A 17,463-nucleotide genomic window follows, 5' to 3' on the forward strand; every position below is an offset into this window, starting at 1 on the left:
TATGGTATTTAAAAGCTGAGGTGCCGCGCCGCTGATGCCAAGCCTGGTGGGGCCGGCTTGCGGCTTCTGAGTAGCGGCACCTGACCTGTGTACTCTCCACCACGGATCACCATTGGCACTTGCACGCATGAGTCATGGTACCCTAATAATAGCCCTAGCCTTGGGAAAATAAAGGCCTTACACCTTCTGCTCGCGTTTGACGAATCGATTTGTCACAAGGCGCGACCAGAGCTGGAGGCGTTGTACGCCTGCTAAGAGTAACCCTCAGCACATGCATTGTGAAGTGAGTGAAGCAAGACGACGGCTGATTCAAGAGAGCTTGACTATGATGTGTATAGACGCGGCAATATAGCAATAAGAACTGGAAATCCAGGTTCTCTCGCCTCCAATCCAACATGTTCTAGAAAATTGAGGTCATGATAACCAGCCACAGTTGCTGACGCACAAAGAAAACTCAAGTCCAGCCGGCCAACCAGAAGAGAACATGTTCCTTTGTATAGGTACCAAGGTGAGATTACCACATGTTACCAGTTGATCTGATATCTATTTTCCTTCAAGTCAAGAGAATTTGGAGAGTTGAGCAGGCAGCAGACGAGAAGAGACAACACGATATGGGAACCACACCTAGCTCGTGATAGTACCCCAGGACAAAATTGGGATAGGATAATGAGAGAAAATACAAGACTCAGCCACAAGCCACAAACTGATACCGTACAACCATAGTATTTTATCTCTGCCAACGTGCCTTCGGTGGTCGAACCGGCCGCCACCATCGTGCCTGCGCAACCCATGTCGGCTCATCTTCCGCCACTCTCTATTCTTAGACATGACTGGCTCTTCGAATTCGGCTTTATAGACTTCCCAGAGCATTACTAATCACCCTGTGCTTTCTTCAACACGTATCGGAACGCTCTGCATACTGGATCTCGTGTACATCGCAACGAGCGCAACAGAGGAAGCAGACTCTCTGGGATCTATAAGATTGAAGGCAATCGCACCATGACGGATCCCGCTGTACTAATGATCATAAGACGATTATCCGACGAGTTTACTGCTGTTATATGGTCCGTAAGGCTGCTGAGCCGGAAAGAAGAGAATAGCGAGTGAGCACAAACCCTTCATCGCCCTTTCAAGCCACAGCATTACCTCGAAAAAAGTCAGAATCCGCTTAGAGGCTCTAATTCGTACACTTTATCCGCAATCAGCCTGGCAAACCAACTAGAACCGTCAACGAAGCACGAATGCGGCTTCTCCAAACAAAGAAAGTCCTTGGCGGCGGGCTCCTGCCCCAGCCCCCACCCCCCCTGGATACCCTCGCTGACCCTTTCGGGCGCAAGGCTAATCAGGATCGTCGCTATCTGTTGGAAGAACGGGGTTTTCGTCAGCGCTAGTCGGGCCATAGGGTGGCTAGGCACCCAACTACATACCTCATCAGCACCTGGTTATCAGGAGTTGTGAGGGCGTGATGTCTTTAATCGTCGACTGAGTACGACGGAGTACGACGGAGTACGCCTGAGTTGGAGTACAGAACTATTTATTCCTTAGGCATGCAGTTGATGCCCAGCAGCGTTCTTTGTTCTCATTTTACTGAGGGTAAGTAGTGTAATACTTACCTGCCTGCAGTTTTGAACCTGGAGGATGCTTCCGCAAGCACTCTTAGCAGTTTATAAACTCCGATGTGGCCTGATTGCGGATAATGGTTATCTCATTAAGAGAGCAAATGAAAAGTAGAGTGCTTGGAGACGGGCGATTTGATAGAGACCTCACTGCATGAGACTACCAGATAAGCCAGGGCTCCATAAACTACTGAAGACAGAAACCAACAATTAGAACAGCAGGGTGAGTCACAACAGAGACACAACAACTCTTGAGGAACATTTTGTGAACTCGAATAGAATATCTTCGACCTCGATCCCCAGGCCATTTCAAGAATCTAGACCCGCCCGTCGACCTCAGCCTTTCTCAACATATCCTCCACGGTGAGAAATTGCATCCCGGCGAAAAACCTCTCATGCTGTTCGATCGTCCTCTCCTTAGGACAGGCCGTCGCGCCCGAAACAGTCCACTCTTCGATCTCGGCGACGAACCCCGTGTGCGTCTGGACACCACTCTTGTAGTCTTCGATGGAGGCAGCAATCTGCGCGAGGGACCGATAGACTCGTTTGAATGGGCGGTCTAATAACGTTAATGTTATTCGTGTCTATTAGAGTTGGGTAGGTAGTGTGTACTGTAAAACCTTTCTAGGAGTTGCGCCGCGTCGTTGAATGTGCCCCATTGTCCGGTGATGTATGTTACTGGGTCCTGAAGGGATATGTCAGATACTCGGCGGACAAGAAATGTTACGTCTAGCAGACAAACTCACCCAGTGAGGACTATCAAGTATTCTCACAACCGCTCTCGCAACATCCCTCCCACAGGTCCAACTCTGCAGTTCCTCTCCCGTTCCCCGGACGCAGTAAGTCCCAGTCACAGGATCAATTGGGAACTCCCCAGGGAGGCACTTCATGTATGACTTCTCCTCAGACAGGAAATAATCCATGAACCAACCAAAGTTGAACAATGTCCATGTCAACTTTTCCTTGGGTAACCTGTATAGTATCTCCCGAAGCGGCCCGCGTGTCTCACCATACGGTCTGGGAAGGTTGGGGTAGTCCTCAATGTTTCCTGCCCATTCGGACGGTAAAAATCGACTGCAGGTGGCTGATTTGAGGCACGCATTCAGGAGAGAGATGTGAAGAGGGAGGTAGATGTCGTCGGCGCGGATGACGGAGATGAGGGCCGTTGCGCGGGTGGAATCTAGGATTGAGAGAACAGAGGACTCGGTGTAATCTGTTTCGTGTACGGTTATAGATTGGTTCGTCGAAGGGCGTTTGGCCTTGACATTTCTGTCTTGTGAGAGACCTGCTGGGCTGCGATATAACGGGTGGACGCACCTTGCGGGTGAGCAACGCGACCGCATACCGACCATCCCTCGTGAGCTCCTCCTGAAGATACCGGCCTAGGTCACCGGTTCCTCCTGCTAGGACGATTACTTCTCGCTCAGACATTGAGAGGTGCTGAAACCAAGTTAAGGGGTTGTGAGACTCTGTGAGGGGAAGACGCAGCAAAGGCCGAGCAACAGCTTAATATACTAATCTCGACTATGAGCATGGATGACTAGGTACTTTTGGAATCATCTGACTGCAGCAAACATGCAGAAAATAAATAGTATGCAGTGGCATCTGCATCACAGCGTGGATTGCTCCTTCCCCCTCTGGCTCATATATTAAATCCAATGCGTCATGGAAACCTCCTGCGACGGCAGTAAATCTTTATATCCCCGAGATATTTGTCAACAAGGGACAGCTCAACTCTTCCATAGTGCTAGGTACGTCACTCCTCCCATGACCAGGCACGATATTGCTACGCAGGTAAGTAAGGGCCAATTTGACCGACAACGCGAGGGGGATGCTCACCAAGGACAACATTCATCATATAATACCCAACGGACTCGGTCAGCAAACCGGACAACAATGGTCCCAAAAACATGCCCAGTTTCCAGCTAATATTCGACATCGCAAAGGCGCGAGAGTATCCGTCGCTTGCACCAAAAATACCAGGGATCTCGGCGCTTAACTTGTTGGCGCCCCCTACTCATCAAGTTAGAACTGCATTTGCGATCGAAAGTACTTTTGAACTGGAACAACTCACGCATGACTTCAACCCCGCCGAAGCCCAGTATGAGCGTTCTACAAATACCTATGCCAACTAATGTCGTGATGTATATCGCCTCCCCCGCTTGCCGATCGGTCGCCCACTCGAAGGACATATGCCCTGGGACACCTAGCAGCCATAGACATGGCCCCATGAGGAGGAAACCAACGGTCGCTGGCATATGCATCCCAATGCGATCCTTGAGCCACCCAGCTGGTATGACGAGAATCAATGCTGGGGCTTGAAGCAGGAGGAACATGAGGCCCGACTGGAGACTCTCCCAGCCAAAGACTTCGCGAACATGTAGTGGGATCGTCGCTTCGAAGCTGGCAATGATGACGGCGAAGAGCGCATCTGCGGTTAGTGCAGTGGCGACGCGCCTTATTCGGAGCATTTGCCAGTATATTGCGATTGATGATGAAGCTGGGGGAGAGGTGCGTTCGGGTGTCTTCGGTATCGAGTCGTAGCCGCTACCGGGGCTTCGGGGTGTTCCTGGTGAAGGGAGAAGTGAGTCTGTGTCAGAGGCCTCATAAAAGTCTGTGCTCTCATTCAGCGTGTCTGAAGCGGTATCATCATCTCTTGGGCTTCTCCTTTCACTTGGATGAAGAGCCGAAGGCTCAATGAGAAGACCCTGGAGAATAGCCCCAACGACAATCACCACAAATGCTGAAGACCAGGTGGCAGAGTAAGATGCGACCTCAAACAGTGCCCCAGATATTGCCGGGCCAGACAGAGCCCCTGCCGACACAAAAAGGGTACATAAACTGAAGGTACTGGCAAGACGTTCTGATCCGACACTATTGCCCAATATCGCCATGCCAGCTATCCATATCATTGACCCGGCCAGTGTCTGAAGGAGTCGGCCGATGATAAGGATCGCCACTAGAATGGTGTCTGTTTAGCTGCACCCTTTTTCACTGACGGACATGTCAAGGAAAGATTGTCTTACAAGACCTTGACCAAGCTGTGAGTGCCGTACCGACTACATTGACGGCGCACGACCAGAGCATCAGTCCATTCTTCCATTTTACCCTATCTGCCAGATATCCAGTAAATGGCGCGACAGCGATTGAGACCAACGCATTCAATGAGAGCACCACAGAGGTTAGAAATTGGGTATGCGACGAATTGACCTGCAGACGGTCTCGGAGGATAACGGGCAATATAGGTATGATGAAGCTGAACAGGAATTGATCTGAACTCAAAACAACAGTCAGCAACACTTCGAACAGCGGCCACGAGCATCCATGATCGAAGTGCATATACCAGTAAACATAGCCATCGATATCACCGCAACGATAAATATCCTGGACGATCTCCAGGCATATCCCCTCAGTCTCTCGGTGGTGGAATGAGCCATAGCGTAAAGATCTTGACTGTTGCTCCAGTGCCTTGAGCAAGCGAGTCAAACTAGAAACAACAAACAGGAACAAATGTATAGAGCCAGGCGTCAACCGAGGGAATAACTTAGATTCAAGGTATACTTCCTGCCATTGTTCCTCAAGCATTTTCTCCGATACCCTGCTGTCGGCTCAGCTGGCGCCACGTAATGGAGATTCTTTTGTACATCGCGTCGTACAACAAACTCAGTTTTGGAGAGAATTCAATACGCCACGGCCATTGATGGAGTATCGCTTGTCCAGATGATTGGGATTGCATTTCCTATACTAGGTATTCACAAATGATGATCTCGAGATACTCAGGTATGGGACCAGACAATGGCTCGGACACGGACGGACCTATATTCTAGAAAGAGATAAAGCAGCCTATAGATCGGCGCAGCAGTTCCATCAGAACTATGCAATGCTGCCACCTGTCACAAATGATATTTCCGGTATCCAATCGCTAAGCTTACCCTTCATTCCGATCTCACGTCAGTCCAAGCTCAGTGGCTACGATCTGCAGCGCAACGAACTTCGAGTAAATCCTGCACAGCGACAGGCTGCCTGCCATGAACCACAAGCCAGGATGGCCGCTTGGGCGCCATATCTAAGACGCAGAACTAATCAGCCACTGCTGCACAAAGAGCCTAAAGAGGAAGTTGGCTCAACTCGAGCAGGGGTGTGAACTCACCGTTCGCAGCTCCCCCTCCTCATCCAGGTCCCAGATTGGATTACAGCGGTCTGCCACCTTTTCACCGAGCACTCGCCTCACAGACTCGTGCATATTTTCGTAGCCTGTTGCAAGGACTACAATGTGCGCGTCTAACCGGTCCCCGTCGGCGAGTACGATGCCCTTTTCGTCAAACGCGGTAATCCCACCGGGGGCATGCTTCATCTTAATTTTCCCATCGATGATCAATTTGCTACACCCAACGTCGATGTAGTACCCTCCTGCCCGTGTAACGATCAGCCGGAGGATTCCTGCCCCGTCGAGGCCGTATCCAAGCTTAAACCCTGCTTTTTCGAGTCCGACGAGGGTCTCCCTGTCCGCTTCCGAGATCTGCTTCGTCAAGTCCACGGCAAGCGCAAGCGTAACAGGCCAGGGTAAGCTCTCGGACAGGATATCCTTGACATCAAGCGGCGTGCTGAAAGAACTAGTCAGTGCATTGAGTTTCTGAGCAAGCAACAGGAGCCGTCGGCAACCAACCGATCATCATCAATCCCAATATTCTCCGGCAAAAGCGGCAGTCCTTTTTCTGTTGTCAGGACGTATGTCTCTCCGCGCTGAAGCATCGTCACATTTGCTCCGTGCCGGCTGTAATCCTCCGCGATGTCGTGCCCGCTGTTTCCGGTGCCTACCACGATAACTCTCTTCCCCGTAGGTGCGTATTTCGCGGCGTCTTCGTGTTTACTTCCGTGGTATGCTATTCCTTTGAATGACGGGAGGCCCTTAAAGTTAAGCGGTTTGGGGATACCGTATAGACCCGCGCACCAGGCGATATGGCGAGGGTGAAGGACTCGTCTTGTGCCGTTGCGATCGAGCGTGACTGTCCAAAGTTTCTTCTCGTCGCAGTATCGGGCGGAGATTATGCTGGCTTTTGTCCAGACGTTCAGATCCATTATGCTTGCGTAGGATTCTAGCCAGTCGGCTAGTTTGTCTTTGGGGAGGTACTTCGGCCAGGTCTTTGGGAAGGGGAGGTATGCCATGTGGCAGGTTTCGACGTGATCGTGGGTGACGAGGGTCTAGAGGTATCCTGTGAGCTCTATGGAAGTTAGAGATAAGTCCAAACTGACCTTATACCGCTTCCTCCAGTTGTCACCTACGCGTTCGTTCTTGTCGACGATTAGGCACGATTGCCCGAGAGCCTTGAGTCGAGCCGCCAGGTTCAGACCAGACTGTCCTGCGAACACTAAGCAATAAACCCTGGATATCGGACAGAGCACTTACCAGCACCAACAACAAGCACAGTGGGCTCAGTATCTCGAAACTCGACTTTCTTCTCGCGTTGCTCCGCCCAGCTCTGTCCTGAGCTACCTCTGAGTTCTGGCGCAATGGTTCCCTCCGGTCGATTTGTCCCAAGACGTTCCTCGCAGTGGTTCAAAGTGTCCAACGCGGTATAAACCGAATATGCCTTCCAGTCTCCATCTTCGCTGCACGGAGTGAGATAAACCACACCACTCCCTCGACCACACCGCGTGGAGAACGAGAAACATGCCGTTATCCAGGTCAATCCCGCCACGGGGCATTCAGCCTTCGGCCCAACATTTCCACTATTGTCAAGGCCTACATTACCAAGCCGGACGCCAGAATGATATCTGAGAATGAAGTCGGAGATCTTGTCGATGCCCTTGATTGTGCGGAAGTCCCAGGTTAGAACTAGCATATCCCGCCACCAGGAGTCTTGGTGGAAGAGATGGTTGATTGATGGGGTACCACCTTTTGTAGCGTTCATAAGATAGGTATCTAGTGCCGCGAGCCATTGTTTTGCTATCTCTGTAGCGTTGATTCTGTCTATGTTTATATCTGATGTTGTTGGGAGGTGGATTATGTGGTCGTTTCTGGGGGTGGCCATTTTGGTTGACAATCTAGAGACAACAAAACTATGAGGAGTCTAGTATACTATAAAACTACTAGCAGGCTTGCATTGGCGCAGAGGTTACCATAAGGTATAGGAGCTACTATTCCTCCACCCTCTCTAATACATGCCGATACCAGGGCCACCTGGACCTGAAGCAAACAAATCAAGATAACATGCACTCAGAGCCCCACGCATTACTATCACCTACCTGCCCTGTCCCTGACGCGAATTATACATATTGATATCCTGCTGTCATTATACAGAGACCCAGGCTCGGTGCAAATATGGCTTCCTGCGACCTTACGTCTAGTCTAGGACTCTGGTGTCCGCGGCGGCCGGTCCAAGCGCCAAGATACGCCTGCAATACGTATATCGCTTGCTGGGGAAATGTTTCAGGATATTCGTATTCGTACCATTCAGCCCTTGAGATAAACGCCCCGACCAAAGCCGAGGATCTCCGAGCTCCCACCCAGCGCCGTGTAAGTCTGTGTCCTGCAGAAGAGCTACATACCCCTCATCTGCAACAAGGTCCTTCCCCGCAAAGTATCCTGGATCCGTCTAGGCAATGCATGTGAATTGAATTCAATAGATGTCCGATATTGCAATTTCGACTGCATTGCGCGGCTCGGTCCCTGCTAAGCCCGAGAATTGTCCCGAGTGTTTGTCGTCCGTCTTAAATGAAGGATACTATTCATGTCGTGCTCTCTTGTAATGCGTGTCAGATCTCTTCATGGAAAGTTGTACGGAGTCCGAGGGTTGGGAAGCTTTGGACGAGGGGTTCCGCACCCTTTACCGAGCCTGGTTGGCCTTCGGAGGGTTGGATGGTACTTTCAGCACCTGGTGGATTGCAATTCCGCTCATTCCGGTTGTAGAGCTCGATGAGGGCTCAAGGCGAGGTGAAGATGGTGAAGAGTGATCTTGGTCGGATGTGTGCTGGGCGTAGTGGACTATATGCTCTCGCGCTTCTGTTGGAGGATGCCTGAGGCTGGATTCTATCGGGCGGATGTGATTTGTTATACGAAGAGGACAGTCTCGTTAAACTCTGATGTCTCTAGAAGTTTTAGGTGCGGAAGATTGTGCTGAATACAATCGCGTCGAATGATTGGCGGACTCGTCTAGGCTTTATATAGGGAGTAGAGAAGTACATGGTGGTTAATTGGCGCTTTGTAATGACCAAGAGGTATAATCCTTACAAGATGCGGTGGAGACAACGAATAAGTGTAATATCAATTCTAAGTACTAATCTGATTCAACCATTGTGGAATGTACGTCTTGATCAGCTCGCTAAGCGATGGGCATTCTAGCAACCCTGGGTCATCAGATAGAGCACCCTCGAGATTGTCGATATTGAACGTAGGCATGTCCTGCTGCATCTGCCAGCGGGACCGACCCTCATGAACCTTCTCTTCCAGCACCGGCATAAGTGATGTGAGCGCATGATCCTGACCCTGAGATGCAGTCCTAACCCATTCCTCGTACGGCACTTCCCTTAACGGCAGTTCTGTGTATGTTGTGATTAACTCGAACAATCTGGGAAGATACATTGCCGGTTGATGGGGATGGACAAGATTGAACGCCTGGCCCAGATTTTGCGGATCCTTTGATATGTGAAACATGCTGGAGACCACAAAGTCAACAGGCACGAGATCCTCTCTGTGCCTTGGAAGACAAGGGTGGACGCCACTTCGAGAACAGGAGCGCACCAAGAGACTGACGAAATCACTGGCATTGAGGGCGCCGGTCCTTGAGTGTCCGGATACTGCTCCCAGACGGTGGATCGTGATTGGAAGTCCTCTGTCTATTGCCTTCCATAGTATCGTTTCGGCGGTAAACTGACTCTGCGCGTATCCTGTGTCATATTTCAAGGCTTCCTGATGGGCCTTTGGTCGGTCGTCTTCTAAAAGATACCTGGCTCCAGTAACCATCCCAGTGGGCCCATACGCACTGATGCTCGACGTATAATGTAGCGCTTTTGATCTTCCTTGCTGTGAGAATCGTATCATATTGAGGGTGCCCAATACGTTCACAGTACGATGACTCGAGTACGGTTGCACAAAGTTGATATGGGCACCCAGATGGAAAACAACGCTGGTCCAATTGGCCCAGTGTGCGTATTGAGCCAGCCCAAGACCGAGATCCTCATGGACTAAATTGCCCGGTAGGGGTATAATTTTCGCCTCGTGGACGGGCCTGAGTATCAGTCCATATTGTTCCAGGGACTTTTTGATTTTCTCAAGGCCAGCGATCCCATTGTTTGATCGTACTAGGCATGCGACGCTCTTCACCTGGGGATCGGCGAGCAGCTCCATGAGCATGAATGAGCCCACGAACCCTGTAGCCCCAGTCATAAAAACGCGTCCTTCTAAATTATGCCGCCAGTCACAGACTCTGGAAGAGTGAGCCGTCATGTCTTGGCCAAGGTCTGCGTCCTCAACCCATGACGGAATATTTTGCAAGTCGTGAGGGTGTACGCCCAGTCTCAGCTTTCTCACCTCCTCGCACATGCCTTCCAGCGTCGGTGACTCGAAGAGACTCGCCACCGGTAAAGATGCTGATAGCTTCTGATTTATCCGAGATACCAGTCGTGCTGCATGCAGGGATATCCCGCCGATAGTGAAGAAATCGTCCTGCGTACCAATTGTGGCCCGATCTAAACCTAGAATTTCTCCCCAAAGTCTTCGCATCCAATCCAAATCAGTCTCCTCTGCTGGTATCTCGTCGGCTGCAGATAATAGTTCGAGCTCATCCTGGAATTCTTGTGCAAGCTTCTTCCGGTCGACCTTTCCACTGCGGGTAAGGGCAATCGTCTTCACCAACTTCAGCCGAGGAATCATCAGATGCGAGGCTTGTTGGGCATACGCCTGCTTAATTGATATCTCCGTTATTTCGTCTGCCGAAGGAACCACAAACGCCGCCAATAGCGCTGAGCCACCTTTGGCCACATCCTCAATCACTTTGAGAGCCACTGTCGTGTCGACAAGCTTGGTGGCTAAGAGACATCGTTCAACCGATTCCAGGTCAACTCGTTGACCGCGGATTTTCACTTCGTTGTCGAGGCGCCCAAGATACTCCAAAGCACCATCTTTGTTCATCCGGACAAGGTCACCTGTGCGGTAGAGCAGTCCTGTGCTCTTCTGGCCCAAAACCCGCAAGTGCGGCGCTGCAACAAACACCATCGCTGTCTTCTCTGCATTTCCGAGATAACCTCCTGCAACCCCAACACCCCCGACAAGAAGTTCCCCGACTGTTCCATTACCGACGGTCCTCAGGTCCTGATCCACCACAAAGGCGGAGTATCCAGAAAGAGGTCTTCCGATCGGTATGCTGCCTATATCGACTTCTGCCTTAGAGACTGCATGATAGGTTGTGAACACAGACAGCTCCGTTGGGCCATACACATTGAAGAGTCGTCGAGGGGGGCCATGGGAAAAGATCGTCCTAATGGTTTGGATGTTGATGGCTTCGCCTCCGGTGAGGAGGGTATCGACCGTTGAATATGCCGTCGGGCAAATGTGAGTGATTGTTGCCAGTAAAGATGTTGTCTGCCACATAACATCAATCCTCTCATCCCTGACCTTCTTGGGGAAGGCAATGGGATCCAGACTCTCATGCCGACTAAAGACCACGAGGGTACCTCCGTGCATGAGTGAGGACCATATCTCCCACAAGGAGACGTCGAAGCCGACATTGCAGACATGAGCGACCCGCGAGTGACGGTTAACGGGTGCGAAAGCCTCATTGAGGATAAGATTGATAACCCCCAGTGCGAGAACGCGCACGGCTTTCGGTCTGCCCGTGGAGCCAGATGTGAAGAATATGTGGTTGCAACATGTCGGGTCATTGTCTGCTATCTCAAAAGTTCCAATGCCGGCATAAATTTCCTCAGGCAATTTGCAATCGATGAGTAGGTGGCGTAGGGAAGGACAGCGGGACTCGTTCTTGTGGTCTGTCAACAGGATCGAAGGATCTAGGTAGCGAAGAAGCTCTTCGATACGTTCATCTGGAAGACCTATATCCAGTGGAACGCAAGTTGCCCCTGCATAAGTCACCGCAACTTGGAAGATGACATGATCGATGCCTCTCGCGGCAAGTATCGGAACAGGCTCTTCTTTCACGACTCCATGCTGTCGAATTCTGTATGCTACCGCCAGTGCTCTGTGGTGCAACTCCTTGAAAGATAGTGTTTGCGATCCTTCCTCAATGGCAATGTCGTCGTCAAATGTCTCGAGCCGCTGTTGGAGTAGAACGGCAAGACCGTGTGCCGGTTTTCTCAGAGTCATCTTCAATGGCCCTTCGGCTCACTCATTAATTGAGACGCTATCCGAACATGAGTTGAGCAGAGCAATGCTAGGCAGCTGATGAGAGCAGCTTCATAGCCCTGCCGGGGCCCTGCCATTGGGAGAAAATTATTTCTCGTATGACGAGACCCGCAATGGCTACATTTTGGTGCCTATACCATGGACCCGGGCCACGCTGTGACGAATGATCCTGACCGGCTTTACGCAACCATTACCACATAAGAGTCAATAAGTGTATTCTCCATACACAGTCATCGCTAAAATTGTTTAACGCTGTATCCCAGCACCACTTTATTGGTTCGATCCAAAACCAGGCCATCGGAGCCCGAGTTGGCGCTCACGGACCGAGGTTCCATAACGGAACCTGCCAATCCCAAGGCATGAGAGAGCTGAATCGTGAATTGAGCTGCAGAAGGAACTATACCCAGATTCCACATTTTTGCAAAGGGGCTGGCTGAAATTTCTATACTCCGAGAGATTCAATTCCTCCGGTAGTTGCTGGCATAAGAAACGGAGCATATGCTCTAAGTCCGCAGCGGGTGTCCGTCACCACTCAAGAATCAATCCGATAGTTCTTGTCAAGTTCACGAGAAATGAATCAAAACAACTTGAATTTGTTGGAATATCTGTCCTCGAGGACCCAGGTCGACCTAGACACGTTTGATATAACCGGTAAGGACCCCGGTGAGCCTCAGGGCCTAGAACATCATCTAAGCTCCGTGCCTTAGGACTTGAGGAGCTCGGACAATTTATCGACTGCACATCCAATCAGGTAGTTTTCCATTTCTGTGCTATTCTGAAACATTCATAACCTCTTCTCCCATAGTATCAATACTACACCGAGCTCTCAAAACCTAGCCGCAAAGATGTACTCGACCATACGCTACAGCTTGTTGGCACCCTCCATGATCAATTTCCAGAGGTCACCTTTGAGGAGCTTGCGGTGGAGGTCGGGGTATGCCTTCCAGAGACCATTGCTCGCTCATCGCTCACGTCAGAACTATAGGCGGTGCTCCTAGCCCATGAAATGCTACCATTCTTCAAGGGCAACATCCATGTAATGGCGAATCCGAGCTACGCGTACTCAAAGGCGAAGACTGTGGAGGCCGCTAAACGTAAGTACATCTATTCATTATTTTCTATTTACGCTAACTTTGCGTAGGATACCATAGCATCTTTGCATTAATCGATCCGTTCTTCGAAACCGCGCGCATTGTCATCAAGGTCTCTGCCACTTGGGAGGGCCTTCAGGCATGCCGCGAGCTCCACGACTATGGCATAAAAACACTTGGAACCTGCCTCTTCACAATGGAACAGGCGGTTTTGGCCGGTGAAGCTGGCTGTATCTCCATATCACCCTTTGTGAACGAGCTGAGGATGATGATTGATGCAGAGTAAGGTTTTTGAGACAAACCCGATTTACGAAGCTAATAGGTCTCTATAGCCATAAGGATGAATCGCCATTGCTCGATCTCTGCGTCGAGGCACAACAATACTACCAACAAAAGTCCCTGCCCACTAAGGTCAAGGCGTGCGCAACAGTTGGCCTAGATCAACTAATTCAACTCGCTGGCGTCGATGCGCTAACCGTTGAGCCTCAGGATTTGAGTGCATTGAAGTCCACTAAATGGAATGCTGAAAAGACTACCAATATGTCGCTTCTCTCGAACAAGGCCAAGGTTAACGGGGGCGTTAGTTATGGCTCTTACATAGACAACGAAGCTCAATATCGTGCGGATTTTGCGAGGGCTGATGAAGGGAGGGCGCAGAGGAAGATTGTTGAGGTGAGTTTGCTCTTCTTGATCCTATATGTTAGACCATACTGACCTCTTATTACAGGCCATTGGTATCTTCAGCGGCTATCAGGTGAAGGCTGAGGGGCTCATCCGAGATGCGAGGGCTTAGGGATTCGGTAGAAGTGTGGTGAATGGCTTGTATCAATTCCCAGCCTTTAGTCGTTCCCTTAGTTTTATCGATCCTTCTCCGTTCGTTCAGCTCCATGTACTGTCAACCTGACCCTGATCAGAACTCAAACCCCCCTTTCCCGCAGTTTAATCGGAGATGAGCCGATGGAGTAGGCAGTAACAAATTATTGAACCATCCGAATGCAGTAACGAAGCTCACAGCTCAGCGTAAGACCAGATTGGACATTTCGCCCAACCCTCCATGCACCAGTCGTGCAACCACAAGCCTGCTGTCACATGTCGATCCCTGCCCTAAGCCGGCAAGCCAGCGTCACGAAAAAGCAGTATATGGCTTGCAGCGACTACCCACTCCCAAGCTGTTCCATGCTTTCCCAATTTTCAGCTTCATGCGAGCTCCAAATTGACGTTTCCCCTCATGTTTGGTTACACGGATTCCTTGCTGGACAGTCGCCAACAGTTGTGGTCAAGCCCCCTATGGCTATAAGAGAGATCCCTTCTGTGCACCCTGCAGTTCAAACCTTCATATCGCTTGTCTTGCATCAGCGGGAATGCATCTCCAGGACATCCTGAGCTGGGCGGCAGCTGCCCTGAATCTAGACGGCGCGCGTTTCTCACCGAGCGATGGTCTGAGCCCGAGCCCGAGTCCGAGTCCGAGTGTCTATTCTCTGTTCACTTTGTATGCGCTTTTCATCCGAAGAAAGCTGCTCCGATGACGTGCGTCATTATGCGTGACTGACGACGTGCATATAGCGGCGATTCGTACTCCACGACAAGCTTCAATGTTTCCCTGCCCCAGCCCTCACCGGACAACCCCATGGGGAATCCGTCACTCGGTGGGTTTCAAATACGACTGCCTCCTTTCCTTGGCGGTGCTTTACTCCAGCTAACATTAGTTCTTGATTTGTTAGGCGATGGGACCCCCTCGGACGGCATCAACTGGGTCGGGTATTTGACAACGGCGTTCAACAACACCCTGACTCTGAACTACAACCCTGCCGTGTGGGGCGCCACAGTCGATAATGAGATTATCGCAGATGTCCCTGGGGATCTAGTCTACCAGGTGACTCAAGTCTTCGAGCCAAACTATTGCCAACCAGGCCGATCAGGTCCAGCATCGGAGGAGAGTTCAGGACCGATCTGGACGAGCGACTCGTCATTATTTACTCTCTGGACGGGGATTAACGAGTACGTCCCTACATGCATACCCCAATTTCACTCCGTCAATTTGTTCAACGCTTACGCATCCATTTTCGCAAACTATCCAGTGTCTATCGCCTGAGCCTCCGTTCAGATCCCTACGATGTTCTCCCGCGCGTGATATCTCGATACATCGAGCTCACCGAGCGCCTGCACGCCTGTGGTTCCCGAAACTTCCTCTTCTTCAATATCCCGCCGTGCAACCGCAGTCCGCAGGTTAGGTCCTTTGATCCGGGGTTTAGGAGGAACTATACCGAGATTCTGCGAGAGTATAATCAGCAGCTGCAGGTTGCAGTTGATGAGTGGAGTGTGAAGCACCCCGAGGTGAGTTCATTTCTACTAGGCCAGCAAGTGCTATATGTTTCACCCGAACTTGCCCGGTTAACCCCTGCTCCGCACAGTCAAATGTATTCATCTACGACTGCTGGTCTTTCTTCACGGAAATACTAGATCACCCTAAGTCGTACGGGTTTGAGGACAGTACGTCTATGGGTAATGGTAAGAAGCATATCTGGTGGGACGATTTACATCCTACTTCGGCGTTGCATAAGTTGCTTGCGCGGGATGTTGCGGGGTTTCTGGGGTGGTTAGAGTAGATGATCTTATATAGGCAATGAATGCAATTTTTGATCATGCTGTGGCTCAGCGTGGTGTCCGGGGAGGATATCCTCATTTCCACTCTAGCTACGTCTTGTGCTTCGCACTGTCTGTCGATCCAGGTATTCGGGCCAGACTTCTTTACCATGGAAACCTTGGAGGTGTTCGCAGACATGGTCCTACTACATCGGTATCGAGAGACAGCTCCTCGGCATGTCACGAAACAGGTCAATCTTGGACCAATGATTGGATATCCCCTGCTAGTTACACAAGATCTCCCGCAGAAAAGTCAATGACCACAAAATCTTCAACCATCCAGCCCGTCTCGCTGTTAAGCTGCATATGCGCGGGGTCTCGCGAAACGTAATAGTCTCGGTCTTCGGGCGTTTCGAACTCGGCGACGAATGCATGCGTGTATCCCTTCTGTTAAGCTCAGCGGTGTTCGAACCAGGGCTCCCCAGTATATTCAGTGCACTGACCTCACACCCCTCAGGCGAGTTGTTCCTCCCACCACGGAAGGATTTGATATACGGCTGCCTTGTTGCGGGGTGTACGCATTTCTGTCCTAGGTCAATCACGCGCTGGCAGGCCTGCATAATGCATACGTCAGCTTCCAGTCAATCAGGTTGAGTAGGCGCGGGTCCAAATTTGCGTTTCAACCACCAGCGGCCTGGGTCACGCCCTATTTAGGAAAAATGCTCGGTGCCAGATTTGATGTCGTGCAGATAGGCAGCTGCGAACAAAATTCGGTTCCGTCCCGGGTTGCGGGGGATGGGGGCGTTCAGCCCGAGATACCGGAGAGTAAAAGGAACCGACCTGCGCTATTGTTTCCGGGCTCAGCCCGGGCTTGAATCGGTAGAGGACGATGTGTGTAACGGCCATTGCACTGGGATGTCCAGATTGGCGGACTCAACCTGCTGGACGAGTAGAGCCGAGACTTGGTATTTGCAAGTGACAGGGGCGTTTTGTGCTACTTAAGCAACAACGAAGGTCCAGGTTCGTCCATAAGTCCGACAACATATGCGGTTGGACGTTCGCGGGTGTCTTGAACAATAATTAGGGCTACCAATAAGATTCTGATACCGAAAGCGAAAAAACAGAATGTCTTCCTTTGAGTGGAAAATCCTCCATTCGGCTTCGATCTCCACGCCACCGAGCACCTCCGAACTATCCGATGGCTTCACTATCACTGCACCCCTCGGCACAGACCTATGGGAAACCTCCACCGCGCCACCGGTCTTCAACTGCCCAATGATATACAAGTCCATGCCTCTCTCCTCATTCCGTCGAGCACGCGTCACCGTAACAGCTAATATCAAAACTCTGTACGCCCAGGGCGGCCTCGCGTTCATGCTTCGCCGAACAGATGGAACCAGAGCCTGGATCAAAACTGGAGTTGAGTTCATAGATGGTCAGCAGATGGTCTGCGTAGTTGGCAAAGATCAAGCTCCGGATTGGAGTCCCGGATCGACGATAGTACCGCAGGAGCCCGGTGTCCAGGAAAGGGAAGTCACGGTTGAGATCTCCAGGGAGGAAGGTGGACTGGCTGTTTTTGAAATTAGTGAGGGGGGCGAGCCGGGATCCGAGAGGAGGAAGATGATCCGGGAACTGGCTTGGGTGTTGTCTCCTACTGGTGATGAGCATGTGGAGTGCTGGGTTGGGGCTTATGCTGCGAAGCCGCTTGGCAAGGAGGGAGATGGGGATCTGGTTGTTAGGTTTAGAAGGCTTTCTGTTGAGGCCACGGAGTGACTTTTGCCTCTTAGCAAGTGGTATATAGATCCATGTACTTGGT

At 51.0% G+C, this 17,463-nt stretch overlaps 7 protein-coding genes across 7 annotated transcripts; 3 read left to right on the forward strand and 4 right to left on the reverse strand.

Annotated features, from left to right (window-relative positions):
• Positions 1–1,933: 1,933 nt before the first annotated feature.
• On the reverse strand, positions 1,934–5,053 carry BDV14DRAFT_193891 (MFS general substrate transporter; the record flags this gene model as incomplete). The annotated part of the gene is made up of 8 exons (XM_073771838.1): positions 1,934–2,175; positions 2,416–2,875; positions 2,934–3,085; positions 3,456–3,629; positions 3,691–4,116; positions 4,168–4,575; positions 4,643–4,888; positions 4,960–5,053. 8 exons carry the CDS (start codon positions 5,051–5,053, stop codon positions 1,934–1,936), a joined length of 2,202 nt encoding a protein of 733 aa, XP_073622230.1.
• A 509-nt stretch (positions 5,054–5,562) lies between these two features.
• BDV14DRAFT_206941 (flavin-containing monooxygenase) lies at positions 5,563–7,648 on the reverse strand (the record flags this gene model as incomplete). The annotated part of the gene is made up of 5 exons (XM_073775035.1): positions 5,563–5,682; positions 5,767–6,220; positions 6,283–6,818; positions 6,870–6,976; positions 7,024–7,648. 5 exons carry the CDS (start codon positions 7,646–7,648, stop codon positions 5,563–5,565), a joined length of 1,842 nt encoding a protein of 613 aa, XP_073622231.1.
• Positions 7,649–8,886: 1,238 nt separating this feature from the next.
• BDV14DRAFT_205820 (putative NRPS-like enzyme) lies at positions 8,887–11,934 on the reverse strand (the record flags this gene model as incomplete). Its single annotated transcript, XM_073774802.1, has 1 exon — positions 8,887–11,934. One exon carries the CDS (start codon positions 11,932–11,934, stop codon positions 8,887–8,889), a length of 3,048 nt encoding a protein of 1,015 aa, XP_073622232.1.
• Positions 11,935–12,545: 611 nt separating this feature from the next.
• Positions 12,546–13,857, forward strand: BDV14DRAFT_193894 (uncharacterized protein; the record flags this gene model as incomplete). Its single annotated transcript, XM_073771839.1, has 6 exons — positions 12,546–12,596; positions 12,779–12,907; positions 12,959–13,067; positions 13,115–13,346; positions 13,397–13,736; positions 13,792–13,857. The coding sequence occupies 6 exons, from the start codon at positions 12,546–12,548 to the stop codon at positions 13,855–13,857; spliced, it is 927 nt and encodes a 308-aa protein (XP_073622233.1).
• Positions 13,858–14,425: 568 nt separating this feature from the next.
• Positions 14,426–15,670, forward strand: BDV14DRAFT_193895 (SGNH/GDSL hydrolase family protein; the record flags this gene model as incomplete). The annotated part of the gene is made up of 5 exons (XM_073771840.1): positions 14,426–14,553; positions 14,628–14,710; positions 14,786–15,062; positions 15,143–15,398; positions 15,476–15,670. The coding sequence occupies 5 exons, from the start codon at positions 14,426–14,428 to the stop codon at positions 15,668–15,670; spliced, it is 939 nt and encodes a 312-aa protein (XP_073622234.1).
• Positions 15,671–15,926: 256 nt separating this feature from the next.
• Positions 15,927–16,589, reverse strand: BDV14DRAFT_12952 (Dabb family protein). Its single transcript, XM_073766074.1, has 3 exons — positions 16,488–16,589; positions 16,151–16,261; positions 15,927–16,094 (listed from the first exon to the last, which is right to left on the reverse strand). Exons 1-3 carry the CDS (start codon positions 16,551–16,553, stop codon positions 15,936–15,938), a joined length of 336 nt encoding a protein of 111 aa, XP_073622235.1. The 5' UTR covers positions 16,554–16,589; the 3' UTR covers positions 15,927–15,935.
• Positions 16,590–16,772: 183 nt separating this feature from the next.
• On the forward strand, positions 16,773–17,420 carry BDV14DRAFT_205824 (DUF1349 domain-containing protein; the record flags this gene model as incomplete). The annotated part of the gene is made up of 1 exon (XM_073774803.1): positions 16,773–17,420. One exon carries the CDS (start codon positions 16,773–16,775, stop codon positions 17,418–17,420), a length of 648 nt encoding a protein of 215 aa, XP_073622236.1.
• Positions 17,421–17,463: the final 43 nt, after the last annotated feature.

Source organism: Aspergillus stella-maris (genome assembly GCF_047715825.1).
Source record: "Aspergillus stella-maris strain CBS 113639 unplaced genomic scaffold BDV14scaffold_107, whole genome shotgun sequence".
In the NCBI taxonomy this organism is placed as follows: Eukaryota; Fungi; Ascomycota; class Eurotiomycetes; order Eurotiales; family Aspergillaceae; genus Aspergillus; species Aspergillus stella-maris.